The following is an 18773-nucleotide window of genomic DNA, read 5'->3' as shown; positions in this document are numbered from 1 at the left end:
GCCAAATAATGCTTTTCCTTGATAATGTCTCTGGGGCCCCTTAAATGTATGGGCCCTTAGAATAGTTCTTACCCAGAATAGTTCTTAAAAGCTTTAATAGCTTTTATTATTTGTTTTTATTTTCTTATGCTTGTCTCTTTTACTCCTGTTAATGTAAAGAACTTTGAATTGCCACACTCATACCAAGAGCTCATGCACGATCTCCATATGGCTACTGACTATGCTTATGTGACTACAAAGGTTGACACATGGGCCCTAGGCAGGTCAATGGCCACACTCGTTGTCCAGGAACCCCACCTCTGGATAAACATGGGTGATATGAAAGATGCCCGCAAAATTTGCTTTCTCGATATTCCTATCCCCCAGACCAGCTTATTTGGGGGGACCGTTTGGGATTTTACCCATGTGTTCTCCGCAGTGTGGGAGCAGTCGAGGGCTTTAACCCTATCTTCTGCTTCCTACCGAGAGCATGCACCTGCGTTCTCAACACCTGCTCCACTGCCACCACCAGCTGAGACATGCAGGAAGCTGATGCCCCAGTCTCAGCCTGGTGCTGAGTCCGGTAAACAGACCGCAAAGCATCCCTGAGAAATGCCATCCAGAGGCTAAGGAGACTGCCTTTTTCCCAATAGAGGGCCGGGGACTAGCATCATTTACCATTTCACCATAATCTCCACAAAAGAGCAGTTTCTGAGTGTGACATTTCAGATCCAGCTGGTGAAGAATGTGCTGCTCACTAGCCTGCAGCCCTGGAGTCAACATTCACAAATTCCTCTGTGGGACACCGCTCTCACCACCAATTTCCTCAGGATAAAAAGCCTGTCTCACTAGATCAGGGGTGCCTAAGCTCAGTTTTGGAGGGCCACTGTCTTGAGTTTAGCTCCAACACAATTAGACACTCCTGAACCAGATATTATATCCCATTTAAAATGCACCATGAGTTTGAGTCAGTCTACCTAATTAGATTGTTCAGGGGGTGTAGATAATTTGAGGCTTGTCATAATGAGTTTATTGTTCAAAAAATGACTTGTGCTGTGTCATTTTATTTTACTGCTTCAGATCTAGCTTCTACACCAAATATTGGTCTACTGTGGGATACCTGCAATGAGAGCGAGTAAGCTTCACCAGCCAGATATTGCATGCTTTAATTGCAGAAACATGGCCAAAAATGGAGAAAGGTCCAGCCACAATGCCTTTTCCACAGCCGTATTTATCCTGAAGTCAAAACCAGTCATGTGGTCTTTCCGTAATCTGCCGTCTGCTCAGTCCCCACAGAGCCTGATGTGGAGCAATGGCTTAATGATTTGATATGGAGCCTGTCCCCAGTATGTTAACCTCTCTCCTTTTGCCAGTCTCATCTGAATGGACTTTAATATCGCTATCATTTCTTTACACATCAAAAGAAGCCAGTTGAGGTGAATCGGGCTGCTATTTTGACTATTTCCTAGACCTGTTGTGGACTTATCCCTTCAGGGGGCTTGCAAAGAGAAATGTGACAAAAATGTATCTCTGCAGAATGGATATAAATCCAATCTTCAATCCCCATGCAAAATGCAAATACATTATTTTAAATTTATGTTACCTTAAAATGGCAGTTTTCTGCTCTATTTGGATTTGTTAGTAGATTTAACTTCTAGACAACATTCAAAAGATTTTCTTAATAAACAATGAATTAAGAAATTTATGTTTTGAAATATGGTTTTATTACTTGATGCATAATGACGTTTACCTTTTCTTACGTATTACTTTTTAACAACGCTAAAAGGCCCTGTTTGACTCATATTTAAAGAATTCAAATTCTATGATGAGGTGACATTGTGGCTCAGTGGTTAGCACTGTCGCCTCACAGTAAGAAGGAAGCTGGTTTGAGCCCCAGCTGGGTCAGTTGGCATTTCTGTGTGGAGTTTGCTTGTTTGACTTTTTTATGTGCAAACACACATATCTTGGCTAAAACAAGGCTAAATTTGGAAACCAATGAAATTGGAAGCCAATGAAAATCTAATAGATGTCTAAAAACAGTCCAAAAATAGGCTATAGAGAGATTTGACAGCTTTCACGTGTGTAGTCATTTATTCCTGTTTATTAGATCACTAGACTATTTTTAGACATCTATTAGATTTTCACTGGCATCCCAAATTTAGGCTTATTCTAGCCAACATAGGCTCATTCTGAAACCGTAGCCCTATATGCATTTCTGGAGATCACGAATTATGTAGCCAGAAGTACGTATGGTTGCATTTCGTCTTTAAATTGAATGCTAGGGGGCGGTATGACGCCCTTTTCGCGCTTACCAGCTGACCGATTACCTCCGTACAGACGGCTTTCCCGCTGTTACCAGTTCATCCAGTTAGCTCGCCATGTACGTTGGTGGACTTGAGACGCAGAGAGGAATTGACCACGATGACTGGGTTCAAGTCTGTTGAAGAACGGTTCCAGAACTCAGGTAAGACAAAAACAGAAGCCAAAAAATAAAATAAAAAAGTAAATAACAGGGTGAGAACGTGGTAAAAATCAGGCCAGGAATTTCATTACGAATTCATACTAATTAGCCACTAAATGAAAATGTTACAAATTGCTGCGAGATACAGTTGGTCACATCCAATGTCTATTAGACGTCTTTTAAACACAAAAAATGTTTGCTTGCCCATGTCTCCCTGCAGCCCAAGACTGGTTACTCACTGAAGCTAAGCAGGGCTGAGCCTGGTCACTACCTGGATGAGACGCTGCGTGGGAAAACTAGGTTGCTGTTGGAAGTGGCGTTAGTGAAGCCAGCAGGGGGCGGTCTGTGTGACTCCTAATGCCCCAGCAAAGTGAAGGGGGATGGAAGTTAAAAATCCCACTGCGCTTTTTGTAAAGAGTAGGGGTGTAAACCCGGTGTCCTGGCTTAATTTCCACTATCTGCCTTTCATGGACACTCAATCATCCCCATCCACCAAAATGGCTCTATCACTCCAATAGTCCGTGTGTGGTGAGTGCACTGCCACCATTGGCCTGTGGCTTCCATCAAATCATCCAAGTGGATGCTGCACACTAGTGGTGATGTGGAGAGACCCCACCCCTCACGATTGTGAAGAGCTTTGCGTGTAAATGAGCTTTGGCTATACACGATAAATGCGCTGTATAAATACACACATTACATTTGTTCTAGTTATTTGTCAGAGCTTAATGTGTATTTTAATACTAAGCTGTTTTGGTTGGTCTAGCATATTTTAATCTGTTGTTTTCATACTTTTTCATTGATTTGTTATCCTCAGATTCATTTAATAAAAGCCTGCAATTAGATCCATGTCACCTACTCCTACTGCAAACCATGACTCATGGTAGGCCCATTGTAAAATCCCAATTGTCTGAGCATCTCTGTTTGCATCGCTTCCAAAGTGTTTGATAGTATCGTTCCCACGTTCTCAACACTCCTCCAACACACTCTTTACTTTATGACTCCCATCTTATCTCTATTAATCTTGAAAGTCTATTAATATCTTCAAAGATTTAAAGAAACTTCCCCATTTTTCACCAGCATGTTTAGGGTTTGAACCTGTCATTTTGTCCTCTGCCATAATTTATAATCCCGATTTAAAGTGATAGTTCAGCCAAAAAAACATTTACTTGTGTTGTTAGATCTGTCATCTCACAGCAAGAAAGTCGCTGGTTTGAGTCCCAGCAGTTGGCATTTCTGTGTGGAGTTTGCATGTTCTCCCTGTGTTGGTGTGCTCCAGTTTTCCCCGCAGTCCAAAGACATGCACTATAGGTGAACTGAACTAAATTGGTCAGAGTTTATGAGTGCGAATGAGTGTGTATGGGTGTTTCCGAGTACTGCGTTGCTTCTGGAAGCGCATCCACTGTGTAAAACATATGCTGGATAAGTTGGCGGTTCATTCCACTGTGGCAACCCCTGATGAATAAAGGGACTAAGCCAAAGGAAATGAATGAATGAGTTTTTAACACAATATAAGACATTTTGAAGAATGTTTGCCCAGCTGTAACCATTCCATAGTATTTGCTTTTCTTACTACAGAAGTCAGTGGTTACTATGTTTTCAACATTCTTCAAAATATCTTCTTTTAAGCTCAACAGAACAGCAACAACAAAAAACTCAAACATCTATGAAAATATAAAAGTCCATTTTACTCCATTTTAAAGCCCTGTTTTACTCCCTCTAAAAATCATTGGATATTTAATCTTCTAAACTTGTTTACAAGTTTTTAGCATACATTTTAAAATGCAATGTCTTCCACTCATATTATTACATAACTTATTAGTGATACTGACAGTTCCAGTAATTGGTTATTTAACTAAGCTTAACATCAGGGATAGTTTTTGTGAAACTTGTGACTCATGATGGTTTTTAACTATTGTTAATTTAGCCCCGTTTTCCACATCATCAACTGCTGCCTGTAATAACACAGTTACACATCTTCTTTTCCCTTTTGCCTAAATGTCTGCTTTAATATTACCAAAATACACTAATCTGATGTAAATCTTCCTGTAAATCACTATAATTACAGTAAGTCTCATAATTTCTAAGGAATCTTCAGGTAAACTAAACCAGGTCATGCAGCGGATATTAGGTCGGGCAACATCAGCCTTACTAGTGCAATAACTCAGCTTACGATTGACTGAACAAATTAACCAAAGATAAGTGCTGTAAATCCTACATGCTGAGTTGCAGTCATTCTATAATAAGCCAGCTCATTTGTTTTTAGACAGTGTAATTATTGACTAAATCTCAACAGTTTCATAGCTTTTGGTATTTTCTTTGTTTGTATATTTTATCCTCCTGAAACCGCACCATTGACCTGTGTTCTCTGTAGGGGACATTGTGTTTTCATTAATTTACTTTGAATTTTTTGAGCTACTCTGACAAGTTCTGTTGTACTCTTCTGAGGACACCCTGGGCTTTCTAGTGATGTCATTTGATTGGCTGGCATGCTAGGAACCACTTCTTACACTGCATCTAAAATGGCCGACATACAAACAAGCACATTTTATGGGAAGGAGAGAGGCATGTAAAATTTTGCTTACTATTAAAATGTTTTTTTACTATTATTATTACTTATATATTTGTTTATTAAAGTGTCTGTAACAATACATTTAGCTTTTAAAGCTGTTAACTTGTTTGTGTTTCAAAATATCATCCTTTTTTAAATGTCCACTATAGTGGACACCAGGACCATCTTCATGTAATTAATGAGTGCATGTTGTAGGAGGCAGAACTGAAGCAGAGAGGATTCTTTATAAGATAGTTGAGGGAGACTCTGACTGAAGCTGCGGTCACACCGGGCTTTGTGTGTGCGAAATTCTATCGTGCGGCGCTGCGAAAAGGGGCGGGATTAAACAAGATGATAAGACATTAAAAAAAAGCGAGCGATCGCTCCATGCTTTAAATTTCTGTCCAGAGAGGTCGTGTTTTGATCCTAGATTGGTCTCATGCAGTCAAGTGATGCGATTTCGCAGGTCAGAGTTCACCAAGCTTGAACTTTGCACCGCAGCAACTTGCGAAACTTAATGCATGACCCCGTGTTTCCGGTCTGACGCATTCGCGTGCTTATGAATGGAAGTCTATGGGAAGAAAAGCCCAGTGTGACCGCAGCTTTAGAGTCTGACAATCAGACAATTAGAGACAATTAGAGACTGACAATTAGTTTTAAATTGCTTTTATGTAAAATTTGTTTTGGATTAACATTTTTAACATTAACACTTTTTTTTTGTTTCTGTTTTTTTTTTTTTGAGTTCGGCTCTCTTTCAGACTAAACTGTTTCAGGAATTTCAATACAAAAGGAAAAAATGGCTTTTGTTTAGTTTTTGTTACATTAATATTGGATTAATATCCCTTTACAGCCATATCCTGTACAGTTTTGTTGTCTAAGTTCGGCGGTCATTTCGAACTAAAATGGTCCTGTGGTCCGCTACAGTGGACATGCTGTAAAATTAAAGATAAAAGCAAAACATGAAAACTCTAAATTGTAGGGTTTTTTTTACCCAAAGATTGTAGGAAATCACAGAAAAAAAGAAAAAAAAAAGTCTTTGGGTCTCAGGAGGATTTATACTGAACACATTCTTTAAAATAACATGTTGTTAACATCCATGGAAACTCTACATTTCACAAAAGGTACTTTATTGTGGAAATGTGTTGTTGTATTATTAAAATATTCTCTTAAATATAAAGGTACTTAAAACATCTTTGTTGATGTAGAGGGGTGACTTGGTGGCTCAGTGGTTAGCACTGTTGCCTCACAGCAAGAAGATCACTGCTTCGAGTCTTGGCTGGGCCAGTTGGCATTTCTGTGTGGAGTTTGCATGTTGCATGTTTCCTCCGGGTGCTCCGGTTTCCCCCACAGTCAAAGGCATGCGCTATAGGTGAATTGAATCAACTTAATTGGCCGTAGTGTATGTGTGTGAATGAGTGTGTATGAGTGTTCCCCAGTACTGGGTTGCAGCTGGAAGGGCATCCGCTGTGTAAAATATATGCTGAATAATTTGGTGGTTCATTCTGTGTGGCGACCCCTGATGAATAAAGGGACTAAGCCAAAGGAAAATGAATGAATGTTAATGTGGATGGTTCTTTGAAGAACGTCCATGGAACGTTTTCAATGCACAAATAGTTCCTGGTAGCCCCAAATGGTTCTTTACATGATAGCCTACCAGAAATGGTCCTTTTAAAAGGATAGTTCACAGAAAATAAAAAAATTCTGTCACTATTCACTCATCTTTTGTTTGTCACAAACCTGTATGCCTTTTTGTTGTATGCAAAAGAAGATATTTTGAAGAATGCTGGAAACCTGTATACATTGCCTTTCATTGTATGTTTTTATTATTATGGATGTCAATGGTTACAGGTTTGCTGCTTTTTCAAAATATATTTTGGTTTAAAACAGTATCAAGAAACTCATAACGGTTTGAAACTACTTGAGGCTGAGGTATTAGTAAATAAATATTAATTTATGGATGAACTTTCACTTTAAGAACTTCCTTGGGGAACCTTGTTTGTTTTTTTCACGACGTTACAAAACTCCCTTTGGAATAATGAGCGCAGACTCATAGTGAATATAGTGGTATATTGTTATTTTCAAAGTATCTGCGCTGAAATACACTCATACTGTTTTTGCATTGATAAAACTAATAGATGTTCTAGATTTCCATAGAAATCCTCAGGATATTTTATTAAACGTTTGCAATTTAATGAATAAGTCAATTTTTTCTGTATAGAATAATTGCCAACGAGTAAAGCATTAGAAATAAGTCTGTCTTCCATTTTTGTGTTTGTTCAGGACTTCCCTTCAGTCACACGCGCACACACACACACACACACACACACACACACACACACAAATGCGCGCACACAGACAAACACCATGTGGCGCGTCCTCCTGTATTCTCTACTGTAGCAGCTGTGGTGGGCGGAGTCTCCCAGCATGCGACAACTGTGATTTGTCGAGCGGCCGTCAGTCAGAAAAATACACTCCTGCTATTGGACGAAAGTCTGATTACGGTCAGTCTCTCATGAAGGCAGTGGAGTTTCCAGTGAAAGAAAAAAAAAAAAAAACCCTGTGTGTCTTATTAAACACACCGTTCATGTGAGACTCAATGGAGCTTTAATGTATACATACAGATCTGATACAACGTAACGACCTGGATGTTTATTCTCTGGATTAGGTTCAAACAGCTGGATTTTAATTAGTCCGACTTCTTTTGGTGAAGTTTTCATTTTCTCGCGATGTCCCGTGCTTCGGAGCCGCTACCGAAAGCTCGCCAGGAAAGAATGAAAGACAATAATGCAAAGGTGAGTTATAAAGGAGTTATAACGCCTTTAACGTTTCATCTCCCGTTTAAAACACATCCTTTTTTTGTTCGTTTTATTTTTAAAACGCATATTTAACATATACAAACTAGAATGGGTAATGTGATTATAATAATTTAATATATTCAGTAATATAATATTAAATACATTGGTGAATGGCTCTTTCCAATGGTGTTCCGCGAACGGTTTTTTCTGCTGGCTGATGGAGGCTGCTGCTGCTCAGCTTCTTTCTCAATTGATAAAACCGACAAAAGTAGTTACATCAGGGTTTTTTGGTATTATTAAACTTGTTTAGATATTTATATATCAGTGTTTAGTTGTATTTTTGTTTGTACATGTGTATGTTTGCATAAATGTGCGACTCGTATTCCAAGGTTTGCTCCATTGTGCTGCTGTGTGAACACGTTGTCTAAGGGCACTAAGGGGGAATCAATGGGGGAGGGACGTACAAAGACACCCACTGCAGCAGCATGTACACGGCATTAACTGCTGCACTACACACGCTTTCTGCAGCACACACCTTTACTAAACACTAAAAAAGTTACATTTAATATTTGTTGACTAAAGTATGGCTTCGCTTTTTATTTTTCCAAATGACCGTTTCCCGTTTCTCCCCCTTTGCTCATAGTATCATCCTGTCTTTGTTCTTATATATACAGTACGATGCAAGGTCTGCATCTCATATATCACAATATCTAGTCAAATCATTTTTGTTGCCATTTTCTAGAATGTTTATATGAAATGACTCAGTTCCTCTTTTCAATTCCCTGCATAATTGATTCATTGTCATGTCAGTGCATATAAGATTTGCATTTTAGTCACTTGAGGTAAACCCACTAGTATATTGTGTATGTGTATGTAAAGGAGGTCGTTTACATGTGATTTTGTTTTAGAACTGCATGCATTTACCTTGTGAATCTGTAATCTCTCTTGGTACATGGTTTTCAGCAGAAGGACTATGATAAAGTATCAAGATGTTGCATAGAAAATGAGGAACCAGGGCAGATGTTGCAGTGTAGCTGATTCTTTTTTTAAAGCTGGAGAAGTTTTTACGAAACACAAAGGTAAGCAGAAGTGGAAGAATCATGCAGAATTTCCTTCAAGGACAGCATGAGTAGTGCATATGAGAAAGAAGTGAATGAGTATTTCCTCTGACGCAGGCAAAGGTGACGATCATTTGAGGGTTGAGGATAGTGTTATATGGTGGAGGACGATATAAGGTGAGCAGTTGAGTCTTATTTGTAGGCAGGAGCTGATCTCGGTGACGTTTCTGGTCCTGGTCCAATTGGATGTTGGGGATTGCCGCATATGCCTTGGGTTTAGCTTCCGCAATCGTGGGAAGTGTTGGACTGGCATTTCTGGGCTTGACTCTCACGTGAGTCGCCCACCAGCTCCTCCATTTCTATGACGTCATTCTGGTTTCATCAGAAAGTATGATTTAATATGCACATCTGACATGGTTTGCACATCCCTGCATGCAAAATGCACAAGATCAGATATTTTCACAGCCAACCTAAGCTATTTCCAAAAGTGATTTGAAATCAGATACACATCTTATTTCTAGACAACTGATGTCAAAACATATCGGTCAGATTTCTCTGTGTACATTAGAGAGCCATCAATATTTATATGTTAATAAAAGATTAAACTAAATCTGTTCCTTTTATAGAGATATTTGTTCAAAACAATTCAAATATTTGCATATGACAGTTCTAGGGCTGTGCGATTAATCGGAATCGAATAGCAATCATGATTTGAAACATTGCAGTTAGCTAATCGCAAGAGGCTGCGATATGAGGTATATATTATTTAACTTTCCCCACCCAGAGCAAATGCGTGACTGCCGTCTGTGTGTGACTGTCTTATTAGCCAATTAAGTGAGCACACTTTCGTTCTGCCCAATGAGAATTGCGCTGAAAATCCGAACTATGCGGAATGCCCACAATAAAAACAAACAAATAGGAAAGCACGAACGAGTGGGATGATGGCGTCAGGTGCTTCAGAAGCATTAATAGACTAATTAATATAAAAAAAAACAGCACATCGGTAATATGGGAATATTTTGGTTTCAAAGTCACAGAAACCAAACAGAACCAGGTAATTTGTAAGAGCTGTTGCAGAATTGTTGCCACAGCATGAGGAAATACAACAACCAGCACCTAAAAAAGCACCACAGATGGCTATAGGAGGAGCGTCTTGCTAAAAAGTCAGTGACACTCAATCCAGTAGCAAGCAACAGCAAAGTACAATTTCTGAGTTGTTTGTTAATATATAGTTGAAGTCAGAATTATTAGTTGAATTATTAAATTATTCACCCCTTGTTTATTTTTTCCCCCGATTTGTGTTTTACGGAGAGAATATTTGTTCAACACATTTCTAAACATAATAGTTTTAATAACTAATTTCTAATAACTGATGATATTTTTTATCTTTGCCATGATGACAGTACATAATATTTGACTAGATATTTTTCAAGACATTTCTATACAGCTTAGTGACATTTAAAAGCTTAACTAGGTTAATTAGGTTAACTAGGCAGACTAAGGTAATTAGGTAAGTTATTGTTTAACGATAGTTTGCTTTGTAGACTATCGAAAAAATATATAGCTTAAAGGGGCTAATAATGTTGACCTTACAATGGTTTTAAAAAATTAAAAAACTGCTTTTTTTCTAGCCGAAATAAAACAAATAAGACTTTCTCTAGAAGAAAAAATATTATCAGACATACTGTGAAAATGTCCTTGCTCTGTTAAACATCATTTGGGAAATATTTTAAAAAGAAAAAGAAATCCAAAGGGGGCTAATAATTCTGATTTAATATATTTAATATAATATCTAATTTAATATATTCTAAGTTCCTTTTTTAACTAACACTACATTTTAGCTGTAAGAAGCTACAGTGCAGATTATTGAGCTGAAGCTTGACTACAATATTAAATCGCAATCAAATTGAAATCACAAATCTGTCAAAAAAAGTCACAATTAGATATTTTCCCCAAATCACAGGAGTATCATAATTCCTTGGCAAGTCAATATTTGTGATCATTCAGTACTTTCAAGCAGGTTTATCCAAATTCCCACTACATAAATATTAATAATCACTATTTCATATATGGTTTATAATAAACATGTATAATAGTTTTATAATAGGTTTATAATATATATTTACATATGTATATACTGTATATATATATAGGTTTTACCTTAAATTGGTTACTTTTGAATTATTTCAGTCTGGCAAAATACATTATATATATAGTATGTATACTAATATATAGTAAAATGTATACTATATATAGTTAGGGGCCTGTGATTTTTTCTTTAATACCATTTATACCCTTTTTTCTGTTTAAAATGTAAGACTTTCTAATATAAGACTCCATTTTATTATAAGTAATGATCATCAGAATTTATTAAAAAAAATAATTATACAAAGTATGCCTTATTCATTCATTCATTTTCTGGCAGCTTAGTCCCTTTATTTAATAGGAGTCGCCACAGCGGAATGAACCACAAACTATTCCAGCATATGTTTTACACAGCGGATGCCCTTCCAGCCACAGCCCAGTATTGGCAAACACTCATACACACTCATTCACACACAAACTTATACACTACGAACAATTTTAGTTAATTCAATTCACCTGTAGCACATGTGTTTGGAGTGTGGAGGAAACCATAGCATGAAACCACAACCCAGAGGAAACCCACGCCAACATGGGGAGAACATGCAATATCCACACAGAAATACCAACTGGCCTGGCTGGCACTCGAACCAGCGACCTTTTTGCTGTGAGGCGACGGTGTTAACCACTGAGCCACCGTGCTGCCTATTGTCTCCTCAAATGATATGAATTTAATAACTCAGTATGTTAGTGTTGTAGTTTTACACAAATGAACTTTTATTTGGAGGGACTGCAATCTCTCAGGTTTTGTTCAAATATTCTCAATTGTGTTTGAAATACGAGTAAAGTCTTATTGTTTTGAAATGACATGAGGGTGAGTAAATTATAATAGACTTTTAAATTTGGACTAATTAACCTTGAAGTCTGCTTAAACAAGAAGAAGACTTTTATTACAGTATGTTGATGTTTCAATTGAGAAAGCATATTGAGTAGAGGCAAACTAACGGTAAGAGGGGTGTGGTTTAAGAATATAGTGGCTGAAGCCATCAAACTGACGTCAACAGAAGGACCGCTACTCCGAACCCGTAAGCAAATTCTCAGACTTTGAATGAAGTTTGATTTGTTGACAAAAAAAAAATTCATATGGACTAATTGTTCACCTAAAGAATAACAATGTGCACTGGCAAAATAACCATTACCAAACCATAACCAAAATAACACTTTAAAAAAAACTAGCGTGCTCCAAAACAATTAAACTATTCACATTTAGAAAATATTCAAAATATACAATCTCGCTCCACCACTAATATGGATCGACAATTGTGATCACATCAATATACACTTAACGTTCTCATTGGAATGTCTATTTAATCACATGTAGGGATGCAACCGATTTCACTATTAACCATGCTTTAATTCGCCATGGTTAACTAATCGCAAAGCCTTCTCAAGACCGCGTTTCTGCATGGAACAAAACTGCTGCAACTAAACAAAGTTATGCCAACTGTGCTTGTAGACCAAGGCTAATACCCACGAACACTGGATTAACTATGGCTGAGGCTATAATCTAAGGCCCGTTCACATATCATGTCTTTTGTGTGCACAAGTTCGTTATTTATTTTCTTGCGCGCATATTGGGAGTGACGTGCACACGGTGCTACGTGCTCACGCACCGCGAGTCACGTGACAAGAACTGGCCTTTCAGTTTCATACTTTGTATAAAATATACAAATTTATACTCTAAAGAGAAAAAAATACAAAATGAAAATACCAAACAAGTTCATAATCTAGTTCATAATCAACAGTGCCTTTCAGATAGAGGTTCTGCAGCCTTTGACCAAATTTATTCTCTTTAAAAGGGAAATACTTAGCTAATTTGTAGCTTAGATTTACAGTCCACAAATACAATTTTTTTTATTTATTCTTATTTTTATTTATTTATTTATTCATTGCTCTGTCATTTATTTTCAGTGTAAAATTATTAATTATGTTTAAATGCCAACTTTTTCACTTATTTTTAAATCCAAATAGAAACAGACTATTTTTTGTTCTTTATTATTATTTTGTGCTGTATTCATTGGTTACTGAGCAGCAATAAATACCACTTTAAAAAATAAGGAGTTTTCATATGATTTCCTGAACTAGTAGTGTTTTAAAAAAATTAATAAACGCATAACAATCGCGATAATCGTTAAACCGCGATTATTCCTCAGACTATAATTGTACAACCAACATGTATAATCGTTGCATCCCTAACTGGATACACTGAAAAAAATTATTCAAAGATGATTCCTTGGATTTACTTATTTTTTTTACGTTAAGTGGTTGTAAACAATTTATTTTGGCTGAATTTAAACAATCAAATTAAGTTGAACATTGCTCAATTTAATTTGTTTGTTTAAATTCAACACAAATAAATTGTTTTCAACAGTTTTTCATGCAACACTTTTTTCAGTGTACATTAAAAAAAAGATTTCTGTAAGATTGTTGCAAACAATTTATATGGGTTGAATTGCAAATTGAATTGAGTATTGTTCAACTTAATTTGTTTAAATTCAGCCCAAATAAATTGTTGACAACTGCTTAACTTAAAAATATTTAGTAAATCCAAGGAATCATTTTGAATCATATTTTTCAGTGTACTGTAACTCTCAAATTATGATCTTCCTAGAATTTCAAAGGAAGCTTTTCTTGTTGTTTTCTATTCAGTGTTAACCGTTGACAGCAGCTGTCATCACTAATCATCAGTTATCACTTTTAGAGTGACGAGTGCTTAAAACCCGGCTCACAGTGTGCAGTTTTTAATCATTTTTCATGATTGTAGCTTGTCAGACTGTATGAAAATGATCCCCGTATTACACTGTAAGATCTCAGTTTTCATAATGTCAGACTCAACGGTGATCAGGACATGCCAAACATGCAAGACACACGGAAAACCTGGCTCACACTGTGAAATTTAGAAATTATCCTAAATGATTGTAGCATTTCAGACTGCATGAATTTGATCCCCAGCATCATCAGTAGGGGTTGCACAGACTAGTCACCTGGTCGACTTTAATGCTCTGCCGTAATGCTTTTTGATTGACGTCGACTAGTTGCATTAAATACATCTGTTTTTAGGGATGTAACAATTCACCTGACTCACGATGCGATACGATTCATGATACTAATCATGATTTTTACACAAAATTATTTAAGACAAATTTAAGGTGAACAAGAGCCCTTTCATTTTTCTCAAATGCTGCACAATTTTTTACGAAATAAAATAATTTCTGCAATAACTAAATTAGAATTTTAAAACAAAATCCAAATAAAAAAGTGAATAATACAAACTAAAGAAGACTCTTTAACATAAACAAGCTAAACTTTGACTGCGCAGCTACATTACAAATTTAAAATGAATTCCAAATCAAAAATGAACAATACAAATTGAAGAAGGCTCTAATACAGGCATGTCCAAGCTCGGTCCTGGAGGACCGGTGTCCTGCAAAGTTAAGTTCCAACCCCAATCAGACACACCTGGGCTAGCTAATCAAGCACTTACTAGGCTTTCTAGAAACATCCGTGCAGGTGTGTTGAGGCAAGTTGGAGCTAAAATCTGCAAGACACCGGCCCTCCAGGACCGAGTTTGGACACCCCTGCTCTAATACAAACAAACTAAAACTGTGACTGTGCTGGGATTTTACATTTTTTAAAAGGAACATCAGAATATCTCTGTTTTCTGGCATAAGTTGAGATCTTTTCACATTTACAATGTCCCCTGCTGATCAATAGGTCCTCTGTTCCAGGGGACTGTCCACTGGCATAAAATACTGATTATAATATATGATATAACAAGCAAATTATTAAAATATGCATAAACTAAATTGAAAAAGAGAGGGTAAACAAGGATCTAATCTAACCTGGTTCTGTGACAGCACAGCTTTCTCTTTCGGTCTGAAAAACATCTTCACACTTTCGCTATGAAAACACTGATGCTCCGTGTAATCCCCATAACGTTAGCACTCGTCAGAGCAAGCGGAGCTGCCAATCCTCTGGTCAACGTGGTTTGGACTATTAATATCTTCTTGCGTAAAGACGTCTGTGACTGTAGTTTTTCACTGTGCTGCATCATATTCGTTGTTCTGTTAGTGTAAGTAAACATCTTTTTGCAGTATTTGCTCACAGTGTGTGTTTTGTCTGGCGCGCTTCACCACTGTCGGTTTACTCTGTCGCTCTACCTCTTGCTCGTTGCTAATATGCTGGTAAAGCGACTGTAAACACAGTGCCCCCTCTGTTCAAAACATGTATCATGATTCATTCAACATTTCTACCGATTTGAATCATCACATATTTGAATCAATTTTCAACCGGCTCACTGTGAATCGTTACATCTCTATCTGTTATTGTTACATTCTTAAGCCTGGTTTATACTTTTGCGTCAAGTGATCGGCGTGACCCATTGCGCATGCAACGCGCGTAGCTGTGCATTCACTTCTGCGCACTGTTTCTGTTGCTCTGCAATAACACTTCCGAAACGCTAGTTGGCAGTGATGTGTTTATGTTCCTCTGTGTCGAGTTTCTTCACTGGTGTTTTGTTTTTCCTGAACGTTTCCTTAATGTACAAGGGGTTCAAACTCGCTCATTTTGAGGCTGGAACCTGCGGACGTGCAACAACTTTAGTCATAAGGTAAACACAAAACAAAACTTTCATCTGGAGCTCCTTCACGAGACTCGACACTTGTAAACACTCACTCCAACGGACTCGGGCGGCTCTCGGTCCCGACCACACTCGTCAGTGCTAGCAAGCCGACCAATCACAGAGCTTGCGCTACATATGGTTGCGACGTGTAGTTACATATTTTGAGAGGTGCACATCAGCAACGCCGACGGCCATGGCAAGGGCTATGCATCCACACGTAGGCTGTGCTGTAGCATACGCGTGTGCCTGACGCAGAAGTATAAATCAGCTGTTAGAAGTAAGAGCCATGATCATGTGTTGACTGAATTTATTTTGCACTAAAATTAGCCAATCCTGATGCGTTATTAACGAAATAAACAGTGTTCGTTTTCTACAAAAATTAGTAATTCGTAGTGTTGCATTTTTTTAAAAGCGGTTAAGAGCTGTCAAACAGCTTGTGTATATATTTTTTCCAATTGTGGTATGTTGCAAAACATTTGCATCTTGTGTTTTATTGATGACATCATCAGCATCTTGTTGACGTCGACTCGACTTTAATAACATAAAAGTCGACTTTAAAAAATCTAAAGTCATTCAACCCCTAGTCATCAGATACGGCGCTCCTATTAGTTCTAGGTTTGACACTTGTTGTAAGAAAAGTCAGACTACAGGACAGTGTCTGTATTCTGCTGACACTGCCAGAATTTCATTAGTGGGAAATTTAGAGACAAAATCAACTATGACCAAGTGTAGTGTTACACAACATCAGTGCTGAGAAATGAACGCAACACCACAGACATAAGCGAGAGGTCAATGCTGACAATATTAGCTTTTTAGGTGTTTTTGCAGCATAACGTTTTTTTCAGACGGTTGCCATTACACGTTTTTTTGGTGGTGGTGTGATTTAAAACTCTCCACTGTGATCTGAAATGCTCAGCTCAAGAAAAAACGCTCCGGTGGACATGCAGTCTATGTCTTAATTCTTCAAATCATTGGGCTGGGGGTTTTGTGTGCAATGCATTTACTTAATATACACAAACTTACGTCACTAATAGTTCCTATTGTGCTGGGAAAGGGCCTTCTCTGAAGTAAGAGCTTTGCAATTTTCTGAGTGCAAGCATGACAAAATGTGTGAACTTGCCAATGGTTCTAGGAACTATGAAAACATTCCTCTGGTGCAAAAGCCCCTATATATTCAGCCCCTATATATGTGTGATACTCAAATTGTTTACAGTGTCTAAACTCTCTCTATTTGAGGACAAGAACATAAAGAGCTTCTTCTCCTGAGCTGGTCTTCTCTGAACCTTTGATGAACTTCAGATTACAAACACAAATACCTACTGGAGCATTTACACAATCTGTTTTATATAACAAATTATACAGATACACTAGGTTTGTATCACGGTTCTGTGGTCATGGTTTTGCTAATGTAAAAAAGCTAATGTAACACTTATAAACCATTTAGAAATAGCATACATCAGTATAAATCATAGCTTTATAATTTACCGTTTACAGTATTTATTTCAAAAGTTTTTCTCAAGTTATTCTAATTCAATCTTTGGTTGTTGATTAATGGTAATGACTACAACGTATATATTTTTGCCAACAGCTGATTTGTGTGTGCCAGTAATCATACAGTACTGTCATCGTCCCAATTCAAACCAACCAGTGAATCACTGAACCACTTATAAAGCCCATCAGTGCCTGGCATACACTGTGTTTCATTCTAAACCATCAAGTCAATTGCACATCTGTGACAGTTATTACACAAGTTCCGCAATTATCATGTAATAATCCTCACTATATTGTAAGCAATCTAATATTGCCAACATTGCCATGGCTGTATTCACAAAAAACACATTTATTAAAATGTACATGTTTATACTAATTAATAAACCAGGAAATATAATCTATGTGTGTATATCAAAATGAAATTCTCCATCATCCCTAGGGCTGAGCGATATGGCAAAAATGCAATCTCGATAATTATATTCCATATTAAACGATAACGCTATGTATTTTAATATAAGTTGTTAATGCTTTCAGATTTAAGGGAGTATCCCAACAGTGACCGGTGGCCGAAATTTTGGTACATCTCTAATATCAACACACTATTTGATTCCCAATGTTGCACATTTCTGTTGTGTGATTGGCTCTTAGATCAGTATAGAGTAAAAAGGTCCAGAGATTTTCAGTTATTGACATAAATTGTATCGCGTTTCGATATAAAATCGTTTATCGGCCCAGCCCTAATCATCCCAAATCCGTGCAATGCACATATCGATCCATTTTGCGAAAAGTAAAACTAAAGCCCTGCTCACACTGTGCAATTCTGGCCAAGATTTGGTCGTCTGAGACTAATTTTGAAAATCCTAAATGATTCCCATACTACTAGTCTAAAATCTCTGGTCTTTGATAGTTGGTTTGACATGTTCACAGTCAGCCACTTAAGTCCTATTCGGATGACATTTGTGTTTCTTTAAAAGAAAAATCTCCATCGTTCCTTCGTACTTTTGAATGAAGATAATTTTGTAGTGGACATATGAGTTTGTAATCCTACAAACCTGAAGGTTCATAGGAGTATGAGTTTTGTGTCTCACATGATCGTTGCAACCCAGGCTCATTCTGAAAACGTGTTGCCGAGGACGTTTCTGGAGACCGCGAAATACGTCCCGGGAACTATGTATTTTTGCAGTTTTTGGTTTTCGCAAATCCGCAAGGCAAATTCGCAAATTTCGCGAGGCCGCTGTGTGCGCCTTTTTGGCTTCTCAGATGTCTCCCGCGAGTGCCGTTCGTGCCAGCGATGTTCCCGCGTAAACCTACCAGAGGCCGCTGTCGAACGAACGTATGTCTGTCCGACTGGCTGAATGATTGACTGGGCGACCCTCTCTGCGTCTCCTGCGTGTTCCTCTCTGCGTCTCAAGTCCGCTGACGTACAGGACGAGCTAACCGGACAAACTGGTTGCAGTGGGAAAGCCCTCCACACAAAGGTAAACAGTCAGCCGGCAAGCGCTAAAAGGAACGGCATCATACCGCCACGCAGCATTCGCTTAAAAAATGAAATAGAGCCATACGTACCTCCGGCTACATAATTCGCATTCTCCAGAAACATCCTCGGGACTACGTTTTCAGAATGAGCCTGGGCTGTGATCATTCCAACCCGATATCATGAAAAAACTAAAATATTTTT

The 18773-nt window shown here is 37.8% G+C and overlaps 1 protein-coding gene across 2 annotated transcripts in view; it reads left to right on the top strand.

Moving 5' to 3' along the window:
- The first annotated feature begins 7539 nt into the window (after window positions 1-7539).
- The window catches only part of arhgef2 (rho/rac guanine nucleotide exchange factor (GEF) 2), an 86909-nt gene continuing 75675 nt past the window's right edge, over window positions 7540-18773 (top strand). For both annotated transcript variants that reach the window (XM_056474643.1, XM_056474642.1), the window contains exon 1: window positions 7540-7780. In XM_056474643.1, the coding sequence (XP_056330618.1) occupies window positions 7715-7780 (66 nt within the window). In that variant the 5' untranslated portion in view covers window positions 7540-7714. The remainder of the gene's footprint in view (window positions 7781-18773) is intronic.

Source organism: Danio aesculapii, chromosome 16 (assembly GCF_903798145.1).
Source record: "Danio aesculapii chromosome 16, fDanAes4.1, whole genome shotgun sequence".
Lineage (NCBI taxonomy): Eukaryota > Metazoa > Chordata > Actinopteri > Cypriniformes > Danionidae > Danio > Danio aesculapii.
The sequence above is the reverse complement of the archived record's forward strand: the minus strand, read 5'-3'. Positions and strand labels throughout refer to the sequence as shown.